This window comes from Platichthys flesus, chromosome 21 (genome assembly GCF_949316205.1).
Source record: "Platichthys flesus chromosome 21, fPlaFle2.1, whole genome shotgun sequence".
Classification (NCBI taxonomy): Eukaryota; Metazoa; Chordata; class Actinopteri; order Pleuronectiformes; family Pleuronectidae; genus Platichthys; species Platichthys flesus.
In genome coordinates, this window is record NC_084965.1 from 6,272,423 (window position 1) to 6,292,917 (window position 20,495).

At 44.0% G+C, this 20,495-nt stretch overlaps 1 protein-coding gene across 1 annotated transcript in view; it reads right to left on the reverse strand.

Moving 5' to 3' along the window:
* The window catches only part of ptprn2 (protein tyrosine phosphatase receptor type N2), a 107,968-nt gene that overhangs the window by 78,957 nt on the left and 8,516 nt on the right, over positions 1-20,495 (reverse strand). The window contains exons 2-4 of the mRNA XM_062380003.1: positions 15,223-15,273; positions 8,753-8,866; positions 1,496-1,749 (exon numbers count right to left, since the gene is read on the reverse strand). Of these exons, the coding sequence (XP_062235987.1) occupies positions 1,496-1,749; positions 8,753-8,866; positions 15,223-15,273 (419 nt within the window). The remainder of the gene's footprint in view (positions 1-1,495; positions 1,750-8,752; positions 8,867-15,222; positions 15,274-20,495) is intronic.

The following is a 20,495-nucleotide window of genomic DNA, read 5'->3' on the forward strand; positions in this document are numbered from 1 at the left end:
CATTTCTGTAATGCTGAAGTGACAAAATTCACATGATAAATATTCAACCTTTAGTTTTTTTCCCCGCTTCCTATGAGAACATTAAACGGGTTGTACTGGGTCAGCATTGTTGTGACAGGCTTTGGTATAAAAAGGAGAAGCAACCTGGGCTCGACCAGACAGGACAGGATATGAATAGGGATTCTAGATCAAAGACAACTGCCCTTGGAAATTGCATTATGGAAATCGCAGATGAGATAGTGTCACTCAAAGTGTAATTTCATGCATTTCCACAACACACAACAAACTTTAAAATGCATATCCACCAAAAGTAGCGGCTATCCCTTATCTGAGAAGCAAAGAAATTGATATGAGTCATCTGATTTCAAAGTTGGCCATATGAGTTTCTAAGTGACGCTGTATTAGGACAGGATGAACCGGGGCACAGGTGTGCTGAGGCCCTGGCACTGCAGACGTCCCTCCTGCTCTGAGAGGGAGGGGAATCTTCTTGTCTGAATTATAAGGGCCCATGCTTCAATTGAGAATATGATTTATATATATCCGATCCGCTAAGCACTGTTATTATCCATGTTGCTGCAGCACTACTATCTCCCTCTGTGCCATTTTCTGTCCTTCAAATGTATACGGGGAAAATGTCAGTCTCTCCGAGCCCGGCATACTGTGAGGCCATAATGGCATTAGCACAGCGAGACGGGGGGGGGGGGGGGGCACCATTCATGCAAACCATCTTTGCCTTTTTCCATCACACTACACAACAAAGGGGCCTCATCTCATCAATAAGGAAGGTCCTGAACTCTTCAACTTTGCATTATGGCAGCACTGACACGGCAGCAGGACGCGGCTCGCCTATGAACGATGCCGAGCACATTTCGCACAAAGCCGGGGCTCCAACCTAAATATGAGGACTGAATAATGTAAAGAGGTGATGGAAGATCTTTGTGTAAAAGGGTCCCTGCTCAGCGGGAGACGGTGGGGGGGACAGAAAGCGGGAAACAAAAGCAAAGCAGGGACTAGAGGGCGACCCCGGCGAAAGAAGGATACTGACTCTGGGAAGAGGCCGTCTATAATGTAGCCATGGAAGTGTGTTTTTTTATTGTTCTGTTTACTTATGCAGTGTAGAGCAATATTTACAGCTTTAACTTTGGCCATAAATTCTACAGTATATCTCTAAACAAGCAGTAAGACTGTGACATATAAATAAAGCAAGTTTCTTCAAACTTTATTCCAACAACTTGAAAAGGTCGAAGACAGATTTTAAAAGTGCTCCTGCTCGATTCACCCCCAGTTTGTAAGAGGCTGCATTTTGAAAAGCCTGGGGCCCAAGATAAGTTCACCCCAACAATATCAACAGGGAACATCAACCAGGGCCGTGCCCCATGTTATGCAACTGTTCTCACAGACTGAGAAGAGCAAACTGAAGTTAATATAAAAATCTTTGGAACGCCCCTCAAATGTCAGCAGCTGCTACAGGTTCTGCAGCGAGCAGGCGTCTTACCTGAACTCTGGCTCCCTCTCGTTGGCCGTCTACCTCGGCCTGAGGCTGGAAGCCCAGACCCGTCAGGTACTGCTGGAGGTTTTTGCTCAGCTCCACCTGCGCAGGCCTCACTTTTCTGTCTCTGGAGCTGCTGTAGGCGCTGGGGCGGTCGGAGGGGCTCAGAGGCGTGGCCTGATGGCGGAGGGGGACATTCCTCAGCTTGGAGAGCTCTCTGGAGATAACCTGCTGAGTGATGTCGTCCTGCCACGTCAGACCTGGGAGGAAAAACGAGGTCCCATTGAAACTCGAAATCAGCTTTAGCAAAAAAAAAAAATATATATATATTTCTTAGCTAGGTCCAGATCAGAAACTACTTCAATGAAGACATGAAACAGAGGAAACGGAGCCTGGAGATAAGTGAGGATCATTTGAATAATATATGAGAAAGACGGAATATGAATACCAGCTGAGGGTCCTGGAAAATAATAATACAATATATTTTGACTCTAAAATTGAAATTTATATAAAGGAGTTCTGCTGAAGGCGGTGAGGTTAAAAAAGGCTGACCTTTTTTTATTTTCTTCATTTTGGAAAGAGATTGCAAAAGGGAGAATATATGGAGTCGAGCTTGATTGCTCCGAGTTGAACGTTTTCATATATCCAACGTCCAGGGATATGAAGCTTCGGCCAGAGACACATATCAATTGATTTATCATACGTGATGATTATTTCACTCTTTGATTGATTCGAACACATCACTCATAGAAACGATGGAGGGATGAATTTACTTTTACATGAAGCTATGATATCGACATAGAACATTCTGGAGGGTAAAGTACAATATAGTTGATATCTGACAATAAAATGAAAACACATATCTCTGAAAGATCCTGCTCCTGCTCCGCTGTTGGGTCGTCTATGTCAAGAAATGATTATTACTCTATACTAAACAATATAGACGGGAAACAATAAATAGTTCCCCATCTTCCAAATTGAAAATATCAAGGGAAGGGTTTGAAACTTTTTAGATAACTTTCGGATCATTGTTTTTACTGTTGCATTATGGGTTGAACGAACAGTATGAACCAAATCAGCAAGGATGGATTGTAATGGTAGAGTAGGAAGGGGTTTCGATTGCAGCACACAAACCGGGAAGCCATGACTCCTTGTGCACACATGTATGGACACGTGTATACAAAGACACACACACGGCACATCCAGTCAACAGGCCGGGGAGAATGTCACACTGCAGCCGGACGCCTTGCCAACATCTCTGCTAATTGCCAACACATAGTCGGGATGCAGAACTCCTGGGCAGGGGCAAAGTGTGGCGGTGCCAGGACCAGATGGAGCTACCCAAGCAAAAGAAGAAAAAAAAAAAACATGGCCCCATTCCCAGTGAGCCAAGAGGCACAGCATTCCACCGGCAAAGAGCGGAGAAATACCACAGATATTATACTTTTTCATTTTTTTTAAAGGAGCCAAGATGGTCACTGATGACACTTCCATTCCGCAGAGGCATTTATTTAGCGGTTCCGCGGAATGAAAGTAATTACGCTGCGGCGCGGGCTCTGACTTCGGAGTTGCCACATTCCTCACCTTTTAGCCAAACTCATCCCTAAAACAATGCCGCTCTTAATGATGTGGACATATTTAAAAAGCAATAAACCACGAGCCTGGGTGGGAACACATGAAAGAATGGGAGCACCACCACGGCAGAATGTCTTCATTAGCCTGGTTTGTCACCCATAGACACCGGGTATGGTCTCACAGATATTCATAAGCACCAGATGAGGATCTGAGCAATGCAGAGCAGCCACAGATGCCTCCAGTCATTTCTTTGGCAGCGCTGAATGGAGCACAAAGCAGCGTATGTTGTCAGTGTTCTGGAACGCAGCTCAGCCATCCATCCGTACCACAATGACAGTTAACTACCCGTGGCTTGCCCGGTGTGCTCTGTGTTTGCCATACATTAACGCGCTGGTGATCATTTACGCCGTCGTCAGCCGTGGGATGGCCGCGGCCCTGAAGGATCCATATGCTACCTGTGTTTAACTGCAGCCGGTTAAACGGGTTCAGAGTCAACATGCGATGGGCGCCACAACCCGCTTCATTGAGTGTGACACCTCTATCCCCGGTGGTCTCCTGGGGAATGCGCTCATTTCCATACATACCATGTTTTTGAGAGAACTGCGATGGGCCCACTTGAGGGAAGGAGGCACGGCGGCGTAAATTACAGAATCAAAATGAGACGTTTTGTGAAAGGAAAAGCCGGGAGGGGAAGTGGTTTCGGGCCTTTACGGTTGGATTCCTCTCAATCCAGCCCTCGGCTGATTATCCTGGCACCGGGGAGCTGGATGTCATGCAAATTCATCGGCAGGTCCAGAGAAAGAGCAGGTTCCATCGCTAAGTGCCGGTTTCTGCTTGTTAAGGATGGCGTGGCGTCTGTGGCACATTGCTCGGTTAATTAACGCCTCGCCATTAACGCAACAGCTTTCACACAGGCAAGAAATTTCTGTTGGCCTCGCGTCTGTTAATACGAGTTCCAGAGCGAGAGAGAGAAGAGTCCTGCTCAATACTCCGAGCCTATTAGATGGGATCCTGTCTACACGTCTTCTTCTTTCATCTGGCCTTTTTTTTTAAAATGCAGATTTTCCCCTTTTTTCCTCTACTTCTGTCCACCGACTGATTTTAAAGGCATTAATGGAAGAGGGTGTGAATAATTTAGCAGCGAGTTCTGCCTAATTAGTCAAAATTAGAAAAGTGTCAATCCAAATATGAGATATGAATTAAATCGAAAGTGCAATGGTGTGGCTCCCCGCTGAAAAGAGTACATGTATTTTTTTTTAAATGTCATTTCATATTCTGGAAGCAGTTTGGAGGAAATCATTTGAGGAAAAGGAAATACAAATTCAAATTCTGCTTTACTTTACCCTGCCTCCTCCATGTTAGCTGATGGGACATGGACTACATGAAAAGTCAAAGTCGGTTTCTCACATTTCTCACGTTTAAAGCATTTCTGGTTTTAATAAGGTTATTTTATGCTTTAAAAAACGAGGGGAACATCATGATCGACAGCTGAGACTGACACAGAATTGGCCGAGCGTGTGTTTACAGGTTCTCGCCATCACAGCTCCCTACGACTAGTCTGGTTCCAAATCACGTCCTTGTTGCAGGTTGTTCTCTCCAGGACCATCTAGCAAGGTTGTCAAGGAACACACAGAGCTGAGCATGAGGAGGAACAACATTAGTTTGTGTTGCTTGTCTGTCAAAGAGAGTCAGTTTGTGCAGGAAAGCGAAACCCGAGCGTGAGTAACGTGGTTTCAGTAGCACCGGAGTGACACCACCTCAGTTTATGGTCACTGACTCTCCTCCCTGACTGACAATTCCTGTCAATGGAGCTAATGCAAATGTCACGATGCATCATCGTACCTCACTTGTCTGTTCTACGAGAGCCGGTGCAGCTCCGCACAAGGTCGGGGGGGTCGATGGACTGCAGGTTACTGTAGTTTAATGCGGTGGATCAGCAGCGCTCCTGTTGCAGTTTGACATGATTCTTTCTGATCCCATGAGCTCCACAGCGTAAATATGACATGAAGCAGTTCTGGTCTCTAGCTACACCTGTCAAACCCTGTGTTAACACAGAACACACTTACTGTGACTGAGGGAGCAAACTTACCTCCTGGTTCAGAGTGATGATGACAAAAAACCTATAATGCAATAAGTCACGTCGATTTAGTTTGAATGAACTGAAAATACAATTTGTTTTGAACTTGTTGTTTGTTGAGCTGAAGCTTCTGGACTGAGTGTTGTCTCAGTGTCAATCAAAAGAGCCCGAGGAGAGGAGGTGCCAAGATAAGTCAACCTTGCAACACTGACGTGAGCACTGTATTATTATTACACAAGTAACTATAATGTTATAGAAATCTTCATGGTTTGCTTACTGTGTAGATTTATTTTTATGATATTTGTATAATTTCCCTCAGTACCTACACAAACAGAATGGTTAAGGTTGTGACTCCTTTCTCTAAAAAATACTCTGGTAAGGGATCATAAAGACTCCTATGAGCCCAGTGGACCGTCATGGATATTAGGGCCCCATCAGACCTTGACTTGCCAGTGTAGAACAGCTCCTTTGTAATTTTACTCTTTTATGCCATCTAAAACATTTCAGCTATAATAAAAAATAAAAAGTAGTTTTACTTTTACTATATGACAAGATTGTCTGAGGCTGTCAGAGTGTAAAACCTGAAGAGCTGGACAAGAACCACTTGTTACTTGATATTGTAGCATCCTGATTCCCACAGGGTTAATTTCCTTATTAATTAGTTAATTTATTAACATGCACCTTGCCTTAATATAATAATAACAATAAAGATAATAAAGCTATTTCCAAAGGAAGGGAGATAGTCAGGAATCCTAACTGCTCTCTGCAGTTTACATTAGAGCAGACAGAGGCAGTTAAGCTCCTCCTTCACAGTTTTACAGATGCGTTCTCTGCTTTTATCGATAAAACACACACAGCAGCCGCCAGACTGTTGAAATGCAGTAGAGAGAGTATTGCTTTCATTTTCCTTTCAGCCTCGTTCACGGTGCTCGAACAGAATCCAAAGACTGACAGAGTCCATGTGCCTGGTTACAGTTGCTAGGCTATGATTGGACAGTCGCCGAATGGAGGAGGGGTTCAAGGGGGAGGGGGGGGGGGGGTCGATATAGTCAATTAAATGCTCCATCTTTTGAATATATTGTACGTTGAATAATTCGGACGCAGTTGGCTCCCGGGTGCATCAACACGTAGTTAGCAGAGCAGTAACGACTCCAAAGCAACGTGGCAGAGCAACCGGCACGGCTACGACTCGACGGCTGCACCCAGTACAGGACTGGTTTGGGTCGCTGGGTAATATTAAAGTCATCTGCACCCAGTACAGGACTGGTTTGGGTCGCTGGGTAATATTAAAGTCATCTGCAGCCAGGATGACAGTTCCCCTTGCATTCAGACAAGTCCTTGTGGTGAACATGTTCATACCGAGACAATGTGCTGTGCCGATGGAGACGTAGCCCTTTTGTACCTTTTGGTCAATGTCCATCGATCTGAGCGACACTGGTGTTGAGCAGCGAGCGGAGATTGTGTGATTTCTACCTGCGTCTCCGATGCAAGATAGAGAGGGTTGTAAATCAATCCCATTGATGTCCCCCTCCCCCCAACCCCCTTCCCCTTCATATCTTCAATTTAGGCTCCAGTACAATGGTCTCGACAACCCCGTCTGCCCCCACCCCCCCCTCCCCTACACCCACCCACCCACGTTTCAAAAGATGACACCTCAATAGCCGCCGAGCCGATAAGAACAACGCGCCCGGCGACCATTACCGGTGCATTGTGGAACCGTCCGGAAGATAATGCTTGTGTGTCTGTGGATGTGATTGTACAGAGACAGAAAGGATTCAAAGTGATGATGTCATGTCTGTGGCGTCTCTCTAAACGGCTGTGTGTGTGTGTGTGGTGGTGGGGGGGACACACACACACACACACACACACACACACACAAAAACACAAGGTCAGAGGACGAGAAGCATCCAAAAGGATTTAACACCTCTTCAAACGGAGCGGGGAACAGAATTACACACTGGATCTCTCCTCATCCCACTGCCTCTCATTTGTTTATTTCCCAGTAATTAGAATGAATGTGTGGTCTCGCCCGGCTTAATATTCATCACTGCTCAGTTTGTTCCTCCCACTTCTTTTTCATGGTTTTTCTTTTTTCATGATTTCCTCTGGCCGACTGCGTACTCTTAATGATTTCCAACACTGGTTCACGCCTGTTAAAAGATATTAGGCTCAGAGTGGCCTGCAAAGCCAATTACGTTTGGAGGGCTGATGTTGGTGGTCACGGTCTGAGTTGCAGGTGTCTACTGCCCCCTGGTGGCTCGGGATTGCGGTTACACGCTGCTGAATATATGGAGAAAAATAATTTGCTGTGTAAAACAATTTTTTTTACTGATTTGACATTTCCTGAAACTGTTACTGGTGCTAATTACAAAGGAAAATATAGACTTCTCTTTTGTCAACGAATCCATTCAGAGTTTACAAGACATTGTTGACTGAGTGGATTTTCCCTTGAGAGAAAATGTAATCCTAAGCAAATATCCACTGTCTGCATTTATAGCTGTTCTTATGTGCAAATGTTTGATAGGTTACACTAGCAATTAATTAATTAGAAATCTGAACCCTGTATTTGTATTATACCATATCATTTATTCCAAACTCTATATTTCTCAGCAGAATACATCAAATAAATCATCAAGGTTTATTGTAAATGTTATTGTTAATGTTTTGTTTCATATAGTTTACTTCATCTTGTGTATTTTTAACTTATAAAAATGGGTAAAAGGAAAAGAGAAGACAAGTAAAGGAACATTTTTATATTTGTACCAATAAAAAGAGAATACATAACACAATTATAATAAAGGTTATCATTTGGGTCATGTGTTATATTAACTGTTGTTCTGTTTGTTCATGGGCAGAGGATACTGTTACTAAAAGTGCCAGAGCCATTTGGTTAGCAGCATTTAGTCCGTCCAGCAGACAGCCTGGAGTCTACACCAGCACGAGGAGGCTCCACCAGCACGAGGAGGCTCCACCAGCACGAGGAGGCTCTGTTCCACCACAGCCAGGACCAGCCGTGACGTAACCAGTGAGATTTGACTCTTACAATCTGTGCTGGCAGAAAGGAAACTCAACAAGGCTCCGGGTTGTGAAACTAGAACCACAAATAAAATTAAATTCCTGCTGCAACTTTCCTTCCTAATGACTTTTACTGTTACCTCTGATGTAAATAGGTGTTTTCCTTTTAGAGGCGGTATCTCCCTGAAGGTGTAACCCATCATAACAAGCACATTAGCTGCTGCCATAGATTGAGGAGGAGAGACTTCCTCATGTGATTACAAACCTCACAGTTACTCATCCACAAAATTAGCTCTAAATGTCCTAACAGCAAACAGGCCAATTAGATTGGCTGGTGGAGTTAGGCGATGATGGAAAAAACAATGGCCTGATATAATTCCTGTTCGCACTCGGTGGTGGTGTATCAGGCTCGCCAAAGGGACAGCTCGGCTTATTTGGCTTGCTTCACACAATAGCAATTGACAAGCGTTTTGCTGTAGGAGCCCTGTGAGCGACTGATAAAAGCTGTCGAGGAGGAAGAGAAAGACACTGAGACAGAGACGGACAGAGACGGACAGAGACAGACAGAGACAGACAGGCGAGCAGGGGGCGTGTACCTCTGTGAGCCAGTTTCTGCAGCAGGATCCTGAGGCGCTGCAGAGCAGAGGGAGATATATCGTACGTGTACAGCTGAGCACCGGCCAACTCCTGGCACCGTCCGAACACCCCGTCTGCACGAGGAGAGAAGAGGAGAAGACACACTCACCAGGGACTCAGAGTCAGACACACAAAACTCAACATCCGGCACATTCTTGTGGTTGTGGTGATTAAAAATGAGATGCACCTGCACAGATCAGACGTAGTAATTGTGTGTTGCACCGTCAGTGTCTGTTTTCCTCTCACTTCCTGTTTTGGAGGAGCTGCTAGCTGACATTTTTCCTCCGACAGCGCCACGATAAGCAGCCATTTATGGCAGGAAGGACTTTATCAGGGACCCTGGTGATCGCTCCTATCAGCCCCCCCCCCCGCCTCACTCAGTGCAGGCTGCTAGGCAACCCACGCCACATAGTCCCTATCAGCCCCATAATTCAATGGCTGGTCTAGACCTCTGAGGGATGTCGAGGCTCGGGGGGTCAGAGAGAAGTGTGTGGATATAATGGCTGGAATATAAATGACCTGCGTCTCAGCTGGAGAGAGAAATCCAAGCATCCGATTGGCTAAACGCAAAGCATGCACCTCAGAGATGATCAAAGGATATTCTTGTGTATGAGTGTGTCTTTGAAACCACTGTGTGAGAGTATGTGTGAGAATTCCACAGTGTTTACATGGGATCTAATGAAGTGAGTCAACACTTTGTCATGCACCACACGATCACAATAATTAGCCCCAAGATGTCGGACAATGGCGGCAGACGTCACTGGTAAGATTGGCGCCCGGAGACACGTCGGACAAAACAGAGAAGACAAACACAGACGTCCATTACACGCTGCATTTTTATGTTTTCTACTCCAGGGACCTTTTCCAAACCGGGGACATAAGAATAGTGAGTGACCAGAGAAGGGTTGAGAAGAGGAATACTCCCTTTATTTGTATTTCATCTATTCAAACATCACTGAGAATAATTTTTCATCTTCAAGTTAAAAAGAAAAAAAAGAAAGGAATATAATTACAGTGCCATGTTGGGTGTAAAACTCGGCGACTGATAATTACAATGATAAAAACGTGATGTCAGTGGGGGGGGGCTCCAAATTGAATTTTTTTAACCCCCCCCCTTCGCCTGCAACCTGTTAAATGTCAGCTCTGTACAGGAAGAGAGCCCAGGGGAGGCGGCGTATTAGCATAGACAACGCATTGCAACACCGTGGAGTTATTTTGAGATGTCAAGCAGCGCAGAGAGAAACCTTCCCCCCCGCCCACAGACCCACAAGTCTGAATCACAAGACGTCAACTGTCTCGTCTGTCTCTAACGATGCATCGGAACAGGTGACTCGGGTTCAATGCGATAGACAAAATAAGGGGACGTTTTCTAGAAGGACATCTGCGATCGTTTTTTTTTTTGTTTCCAGTGAGACGCTAACACTCATTATGTTAGGAAAACAAAAACGGAGGCTGGTGACATAACGGGATGATGGGAACCATTAAATGTCTGATGGGCTGCATCCCTCGTTGGTTGCCATGGCAGTTCCCCGCCAATAAACACACGTTACTTCCTCCTCCGTGGTCAGGGAGGTTCCCGAGAGCAGCCAGACGCACAGACACGCAGGGGCTTGATGGGTTTAAAAATAGAAATCAGAGGTATTTCAAAACAGAGAAACGGAAGATGGATTTATCAATGTGTCGCTGAACCGTTCAGTCATGAATCACAAACCACCGATCTGTCGATTTGTAGTCTTTTTACAATACTGAGATTTTTAAAAACGAGCAGTAATGCTTCATTGTAGGTGACAGTTTGCATGAAACTCCACAACATTTTCATTTCAGGCTTGGACGAGCCCAGCATGTGTCGGGGGAGTGGAGGGTTGTCCAAAAAAAAAATGAAAAATAGCAGAAATGTAGTGCAATCAAATATCTGAGAGTCAGCGTTAGTGCAAGAGGACCACGCCTGGAACCTCAAGGCTTTTTGAGAAGGAGGTGAACCGAGCAGAGCGGCAGGTTTAAGGAAACATTACTCTGACTGACAGCAGATCTGGTCGTGCTCGACAAGACTGACGTTGTCACTGTGCCGATCAAAAGCCGACTGCAATGCAAATGAACCTCGATCAATATAATCCATATTGGAAAAAAAAAAAGGCCACAGAAAACCCTCAGTCGATTATTAAAACCCAGCTAATCAGTGACATTCTCTATGAAGGGCAGCTACGCCTGGATAAGAAGCATGTTGACAGAAATAAAGAACATTGTCACCCCCGCCCCCCATAAAAGAGAGAGCTCTAAAACCCAGACGCTGTCTCCTCTCCTGCTGTGACAGACAGGGCGACACCCGGCAGCCACTAAAGCTATTTAAACTGTGAAAGCTAATGCTGTCGGATAACAGGAGCAAACACTAAAAGCTGACAGTCTGGAAGGCTTCTCTTAAAAAAGAGTGTACGTCAGGAGAGGAGAGGAGAACGGACCCCGGAGGCAAATTAAGACGTATTGGAACAGGTGTAATAGCCGCGCCACTCAATTCCCGAAAATGAATGGATCCAAATCAGTGCAGAGGGAAGTGCCAGGTGTAGTCTGCTAATAAAGAAAGGAGCAGTAACCAAATTGATCAGGATGTGTTTAATCAAGTGTTTACCAATTAATCAGGGCTGGTTTTTTGGGGGAGTTTCTGACAATCTCTGCTTTGAAATGATACTTCAATCCTGTAATCTACATGTAAATACAGAAGTTAATAAAGATAAATAGGACTCTCTTAGCTTTAGCAAAGAGACAGACTATTGATTCTTATTTTTGCAAAAAAATCTGTTTGTGTCTCCCATTATCTTTTCAGCCGAAGAGCTTTTACCTTTTGGTAAACCTTGAGTTTATTCTTAATACTTAAGTGTTTCTCAGGACAGGACTGCCCTTCCCATGAACATTACAAGAAGCCGCTGAGGGGCCCCGCAGCCACCAGGGGGCCCCCAAAGCGAAACATCGTAGAGTTGCTAATGTCACGCTTGCTACAGTCTTATATGAATGGGTCACAAGCGACAAGCATCACGCTTGTTTGATTAAAAAAGTTAAACTAATTATGTTAATTTATATAGATGAAAACCATCTACTGACAAAATATCTATTTTTGGATAACGCCCTTTAAAAAAGTAGAGGAGAATTTAACGTAATCCCTGTTGCAACAAAAGCAAGGCTTGAAAATGAACATTGATTAAAAATGATTCATAATAATTATTAAGACAAATCTTTAAACAACCTCATTTCAAATGAACAACTTTTATAAGTGTGTACAAAAGCTCATACACTAGAACCCTCATCACCTGCCTAGGGCCCCAGATGCACAGCACCGGCCCTGACTTCAAATTGAATGTTGCACCACAGCCTCTGTGCTTTACCCATGCAAAATGTTTAGCATTATAGATTTTACAGTGGCTACTTAGAGTGCTGCAGTTGCACTTATTGTGCGCCGTGATCAATAGCAGCGTCGCCCTAAACCATTTAAATATAAAATACAGCGCGGACCTTTCAGGCGCTGTTGGCTCGAGTGGAGGCGAGATAACCACTGGTCGATAAAACACCGCTGGTTAAGTGTTTAATAGGAGCCGACCGCTGCCCTCGGGGGAAACATGTCGCACTTATCTGCTGTACTTTAGCCAAGCACCGTCGCACCAGTAAAGCCACAGACCCTGGAGAGCTGCATCAAATTAAAATGCATTTCCAGTCCCAGGTTAATCAAATACGTATCCTTTCAGAGGATGGGGGGGCGGTTCCAATATGAGCTATGACAGCAGAGGATCAAATGATATATAGGGGACGGTAATTGACCTATTTAATCAATGACAAAGTGACATCTGGAGTTAAAGTGCAACATACTGGAGGAGCGCTTTCCCAAAATAGACTCGGATCAGCTGCGGCTTTTTACCCTGTAAAAAGTTTGTATCCCCTCGGATGCTTTTATTCTTTTAAAGTCTCACACTGAGTCAGAGTTGGTTTCAGCCAGGTGACTGTCGTGGCTCCACTCTCAGCTTGTTTCCCTCAGAGTCTCTGGACGACCTTGTTTCCTCGTAGAAGTGAGGCAATGTTGTTGAAAATACAAAACCGAGAGCGTTTAGATATCTTCATTGTGTTGCTTGCCTGAGTGCATGTGTGTGTTTCCACAGCATCAAAGCTACAATGAATATTCATATTTAACCTACATTCTCTTAATTGTGCTTTACTGCTACACTGCCAGCACTGCTCTTTATTCTGCTGTGGCTGCATCATTAGCTGGAGGGATTTTCAACATACAGCTCTCGACTTGTTGGTGTTTTTGTTTTAAAAGCATCAAAAGGTTGTTTAGAATGTAGTGAAATTGTGTCCTGCACAGTGGGAGAGACTCAGAGTGAATCAGATTCAGCAGAGATGCCTATTAGGTGCATATTATACATCTGGAATTGATTTAGATGACTTTATAGAGATACCTGCTATCACTTTGAAATTAAAGCCAGGGGGTGGGAGGGGGAAGCGCATCCTTCACACAAGCCCTGTTCCTTCCCCCTCAGCAACTTTGCATGGCAACAGCACGGGTGAAGAAGAAGAGCCCGGTTGGCCCAGCCCAGAATAAACCAGGTTACACCTTCAGGGACCGTGGGAAGAGTCGAAGAGGCAGACCTAGTTATTCCCACTCATCCCCTGTGTGGCTGCTGCTGCTAGTCAGGAGTCCGACGCAGAGTGACAGCCTGGAGATTGAGTAGTCTTTGAATTAATAGCATATTAGGTACGACATTACGGCCTCTATATATATATATTTGCCTTCAGTGAGCAGGATTACTGTAATTACATTTTAAGAGGGATAATATGGGCGTTTTTCTTTCGCCGGTAGTAAAAACTGAAAGCTACAATAAAAAAGACTTAGGAGAATTGAAGTCAAAATAAGTGACCATTCAAATCACATCCCTGCACAATAGTTTCATAATGAAACATAATACAAACCCTCCGTTCACCACCCTCCTTCCTGCCTGCGGGTCTTTCTCTGTGGAGCTGTCAGCACTTGCTTTCTATTAGGCTACGCACGGCTCCCCTCGGTACTGAAGCAGGCTGTGTAATTAAAGTCAGTTTTCTTTTTTATATATTTATCTTCCGTGCTGCATTTTCCTTCCCTGTTTTTAGCAAAATTGGGTTAAAGTGAAAGGGTGGAGACGGCTAAATCTGAACATGCAAATCTTAAAACTACCAGCTACCCGTCCTAATTAGACGACCCCCCCTCGTAAAAAGAAAAACTCATCTCAAAGCAATAGTTTGACGTTTTGGGAAATAATCTTTGATTGGTTTCGTGCAAAGATGAGAAAACTGATATCACTCTTGTGTCTGTTGCTAAAATATAAATACATGTTGTTTTTAAGGGGGGAAGCAGTGACTCTATCCAAAGATAACAAAATCTGTCTCCTAGTTCTTTATATATTTTATTGAGCTGCAATGTTCTGTCAATAACTATGTTTCATGGGTGGTTGAACAAGATGACATCACCTGGAGCTTGAGAGAACAAAAAATCTTTGATGAAAATAATCATTAGTTGCCGTTGTGAGGATTTGACTAAACCAAAGATAAATACCTTAAATAAACAGATATTTAAGAATAAATGGATCAGCATAAGAGCAAATATATATTTTAAATCATCAACAAACCAAGGGACGATAGGAGACAGACAGAAAAGCTGTTACCTAAGGTCACTCTCCTCCTTTAAGTTATTATTCATCGTGGCACCTGTGTGTTAGTCTGTGCTCTTTCATATAGGTCACATCATGTTTTGCATTGATATCATCTGTCAGTGAGCGAGCGCTCCCTTTGTTTGATTCATCTTGTTTGGGAGATTGATATTAAGATGAATCTGGGCGAGAAAAAAAAACAAAACAAATGACTGCCACTAAAGCGTGAGCATTTAATCACCGTCCCTCAGTGGACAAAGACGAAGACCCCCTGTACACCTGTAACAACAATACTGTATGCCCCCCCCCCCCCTTCTCTATGGGAGAATACATTAACCTTTCGACAGCGGCTCTGTCGTGAGGATGATCCTGAATATCGACATGCTATGTTCAAAATTAAAGCCCGCTGTGAGATTTGGCTGAATGCCACGATGTGAAGAGCCCAGAGCCCAACCACTAACACAGACACATCCATCCTCTGTGACAAGATGGCTTTTATGATTAGGTCATGACCATTCGCGGTTTGGGTGTATAAAGGGAAAATATCCTCTCCATATTGATCGAAGAGCCTGGATGTCTGTCGGAGGAATAAAATGAGACAACTATTGTGAGTTTGTACTGAGCTGCTGCAGCCCAGTCACCATCCAGCTATAAATACCTGAATGAGAGCCAGGACGGCTTTAGAGCTGCGTTGGCTGATAGCAGGGAGAGGATGTGCTATATAATGAGGTGTGGTGGGCGAGCTCGACCCCGTGAGTCGGACTTACCATTGACGCAGAACTCGTACGGCGCACACAGCTCATCTTCAAACAGGCAACCTGAAACAGGAGATATAAATAAGTTAACAGCTCCTCACAGAGTAGCATCGCTGTGGTCTTGAGAAACAACACACTCAGATTGAATGGAGACGTTTCAGAACTGAGATTCTCTGAAACGTAAGGAAGACATATTAGTATAGACATATTATTTTAATAGACAAGGCCGACATTTCTTACACAGACTGGAAGCAGTTGACCAAACACAAGAGTGGGAAACATGGCCAATCAGGAGGGGGGGCTTAAAGAGACAGGTACTAAAACCCAGAGGCTGACAAGAGGAGCTGCAGCAATGGACAGTGCAAGTGTTGTGATTTCTGAACATTACAGAATGTAAACCTTTTCAAGCAAAAACCCAAATATGTGCATAATACGTCTCCTTTAAAGGTTCAGTGTGTAGAATTTAGTGACATCTAGTGGGGATGTTGCATGTTGCAGCTGAATACAACTTCATAAAACTCAAAAGGTGTTAAGTTTGTCCATTCTGGGCTACTGTAAAAAACATGGCAGCCTCCATAGACAGGACCTTCTACTGATGTAGATATAAGGTATTTAATATAAAGGGCCTGTTCTAGGGTAATGAAAACAACAATTCGTACAATTTAGAAACACACTGTTGAAAGCATCACTAGGATTATTTTGTATTCAATCCCTTTCCCCTAAATCGTACACACTGAACCTTTAATAACTCAAACTCTGCCTGAACGTAACACTCACTTCTCTAGATTTTATAATGTATATATCCAAAAAGTATAAAATTGACAAGTTGTGGTTTTGTTTCTCTCAGCCAGGACCAGACAAGCTGCTCACTAATCTATAAGGCAACAACTGGCCGCAGCTTCATTATCAGTGGACAATACAAGAGCTGCATTGATTCTCTTATCAAACTCTTGGCAAGAAAATAAATGAGGATATTTCCCCAAATACTTAACTACTCTTTAAATCGATGATGGACAATTAGCTGCATGCAGCCTCACACTAATCACATGAATTCAGATACGTTGGGAAGAAGAAGGGAACTGAGCTGTGCAGCAGTTACACCTCAAACACAGGCGGTAAACAAAGCATAGCAAATTATTGAATATGAATGGAGACCGTGAGAATAAACGACTGAAGGTACAGACACCGTACTGAGCTGCAGAACAAAATGAGCTCGGTGTCGCAACTTCTAAATATGTCACCGCTCTATGAAAGTGCAGCTTAGAACTGCATTAACTTTGGCTGTGGGCCTTGCTGCTAATGGCAGAGGCATCAATCATCAATTAGGGTGACTTCTCCTATCCTGTCCCTGACACTTATAGCCCAACTCCATGGGCAACGTTTCCATAAATGAATGTTAAATGAATATTAATGAACTTTAACGCTTTGGACCAGGGCTGGGTGTTCCAGACTAATAAATGAACAGATGGCTGGAGCATTATGGGTAGCTGTTCCCTGTGTTCATATTTCACACGTGGGAGTTGCAGGGGAGTCGAGGAACCGATTGTTCTGCTCGCCGATCTGTGCAGGTGATCCTCCGAGTCGAGGAGAACAAGTCTGCAGGGTAAAAGCTCCTCTTGTTGTCTTGTTGGCTGACTGTGATGACACATCCAGGGTCAAACAACAACACAGAGCTTCAGCCATGAAATGAGCCACTTAGAACATTGCATCTGTGTTTGTTCAGTAAGCTCCTGCAGTTTAATATGAGAGAGTAGAGCGCTTGCAGAGAAAATGCGTAAACAGCCTCAGCACTCCTTCTCCACCTCTTTTATCTGTGTGCTCTCTCTCCCTCCGGTCATCAGAAGGAGCAACAGGATTGGACGCACCCTCTTGATCCCCCCCCCCCCCCCCCCCCCCCCCCCCCCCCCCCCGCCGCAGCCTCGACGGAGGAACAGGCTGAGGAGGAGGAGGAGATGCCTCCGTCAGACTGCTTTGATAATGAGGAGTGACAGGTGGAGACGTCTGTTAATCGATTCACACAGGGCAGATCATCAGGAGGCTTCTCGGGCGTCGCTCGCTCCCACTCTCCTCACGTTTCCTCTTTTCAAGTTGGACGTTTGCATCTTTATTCCGCTGACATTATTAAAGGTTAAACCCGCGTTGCATCTTCATCACACGGAGACACCGTGCAGAGGTTTTTTGTTTTACGGAACCGAGGACACATTTCAGGGAAATTGCACCTTTAAGAGGTAATGACTTCAATATGTCAGCAGAATGGCTATGTAATTATGTAGAGGGGGGGGGGGGGGGGGGGGGGGCCTCGGCCATCACAGAGCTGGAAGGTCACTCAGCTCGCTGGAACAAAACTTAATGGCAGGGACGTGTCCCGAGCTGAACTGCAACAACTCGCTGCTGCAAAGGCAGGACCACAAATGGCTTTTCTCATTCATCTCTCATTTCAGAAGATATCATAGGACAATCTATAGGAAACCGTTCATACTTATAAGATATCATGGGTCATTCAAATGGTTGTTTTCAATGGACAAAGTCTGATAGACAAAGTGGACACTACCAACTTAGCACCAAACGACAGTGAGACAGAGTAAGCAACAAAATAGTGAACATAATGGAGCATTTATCAGCTAAAGAGACAGTAGCAGACCCCCCATAGCCCTGCTTTTATACACTTCGATCGCTTTAACAACTTTAAGTCTCTGTACCCACAGCAAGACTTGAGTCGGCCGGTGATAAACGGCTTTCAATGTTTGGGAAACCTTCTTTTGTTAAATAAGAAAAAAGGAATCTTATCTAAGGCATTTTCTTAATTGCCTTTAAATTTAATATTTTCTTGTATGTTTACATTTGTAATTGCAGTATTTGTGTTTTATTTTGTGTTTTAAATGATATTGAATATAATAATTATTAGTATTATTATTATCACTATTATCATAGCTCCCACAAAACAGAGAGAGAATATTGGACTCATATTGGACATAACATTGGACATGGATCAGCTGGACACAAACACAATTGCAAAGGAATGCTAATGCTGCTCCATGTCTGTGCTGAATGTGTGAAAGTTGCAGCCAATGCATTTGGCTCATGTGTCAGTTTTGCTTTAACACTATTTGTGCAGCCTCCTTGTAGCCAGATAAAAACTAATACAAGTTAAATGGAGGCTTAGTGTCTATAATCAGGGATCTATGAATCTGGGTTATAGGACAAAATAAGAAATAAAGAATGGCTCCTCATTGGTAGATACTTTGATTTGACCATGACCCTTTTGACTTAGCAATCAGACACATTCATTATTTCCCGTGAATCCATTCTCATTTGAAGAAACAAACTCCTCTGGAGTCGTGTTTAGAAGTTGATGGAGTCGCTCGCTCCCTCTTGACCACGCATCTCATCGGGCTGCAATTAGTGTCAATCCATTCAACTCCACCTCTTCATCACTTCCCTGCTTAAATCATTCAGTTCTCCGGGAGGCCTTGTCAGCTCTCAATATTAATTACAACCCTCCATTTAATGAAGCATCCAGCCAACCGTGGTAAGTCAGACATGGTTTGCGAGCGTGTGACGGCGTGCACGTGCCAGTGTGTGATAGACAGGGACAGAGGATTGATAACGCCACACCCCCTTTTCTCTGACGCCACGCCACAGATGATTAAAATGGCGCCTTTTTTAATTAAAATGCAATCACAGTGGATGCTGCTGATTACCTCTGGCGAATAAAACGTTGTGACGGAGGAAGAATGCTGATGGGGGGGGGGGGGGGATAAAAGTGTCTGGGCTATATCTTAATGAAGCGCCCTGACAGAGAATAGGCTCATTGTCTCCTGTGATTCTCGGCGAAACGAGATAATTCCTCAAACAAAATGACCTTCGCTATTGAGTGATGATGCTCCGTTACCATGTCAACCTCGCCGCGGATCAATGGCAGCTGCTCTTCACTGGGACACGGGCTGAGAGTCGAGCTGAGTGCCGCCTCACTGGGACGAGCTGTGGAGGGTCAACAGACACAACGCGAGTCTGCTTCTCAGTTCGCTCTGTCTCCGAGGAAAAGTGTTTTATTTTCCAGTGTTTTATTATCATCGCACTCAGACATCAGACTGTTTCACCCGAGCTTAACAATTCTACTCTGTGCAGCTTTATCATAAACAAGCTGATTAATCACACTAATCCTGTAATGCATGGTAAATTCCAATATTAATTGATCGAGCATTCATTTTGTCTGGTTAACAAATCAATATTTGATGGATAAAATGATATGATATCATTCCCAGAGCCTGTGGTGATGTCATGCTGGTGGAATTGTTTTCACTATGCAATCACAGAAGACAAAATATATCAGCAACTATTCTCCTTTGATTTTGATTCAAATAAAACTAAATGACAGAACTCTAATCAGATCACGTGTGAAATGCAGCAAATTCATTTTCTGTCAATGGATAAATTGATAAATCAACACATTTATGCAGAGTAAATGTGTCGATTAAATTTAAATTGTTATAAAATAAAAAGTTACAGATTATTCTAAGGTGTGAATAATAGTTAGCAGTGGCACTGTAGGTGTGAGCTGACTACAGGTGCAGTAACTTTCCTCCTAAAAATAGGCAGCATGAGACCTAATTTACAAAAAGAGTTGCAGGGGAGAATCCAGAGGGTCAATGAATGCAGTGGGTGAGTTCTCAGTTTTTTTTAACTTGATATAATGATAGTTAGTTAGAGGCTTTATACTCTCAGGAGACCGAGCAATAGCAATAACACGGCTCCACAGATCTTAAGAGAACCCAGTCTCATTAGTGTGTCTCTGCTAAATGTATGCAGCCCACTGTGCAGGCTTCTGCATAACGATTCCTCCAGATGCTAATGTTAGCATGCAGACGAATGAACCTGGTTCAATTACCTGTGACCTAAACCTCTCAGAGGCCCCGATACACAGCCCTGCAGCAGGGAGGCACTTTCGCATGGTGCCCCCCCGCGCGCCCTATTACAACTAACTGCTATTGAGGGCAGCAAGTGCACCCACTGTATAAGTAAGCAGGGACCAGCACACACACACAAAGACACACACTCACAATTCACCTTCGGCTCCAGTCTCAGCTCTGCAGCACGTCACACATAACAAACGAAATAAGAGAGGGGGGGTGTTTCTGAAGGGAAGTGCTCATTTAAGGTCATTTTGAGAAAAGCAATTACATAAAAAACGTCAGTAGTTTTTCACTAGAAAATGATATGACCTTGTTAATCTTAGTGAATCTCCGCCTGGACATTATCAAGCCGTTTATCACACATCTGAGAGC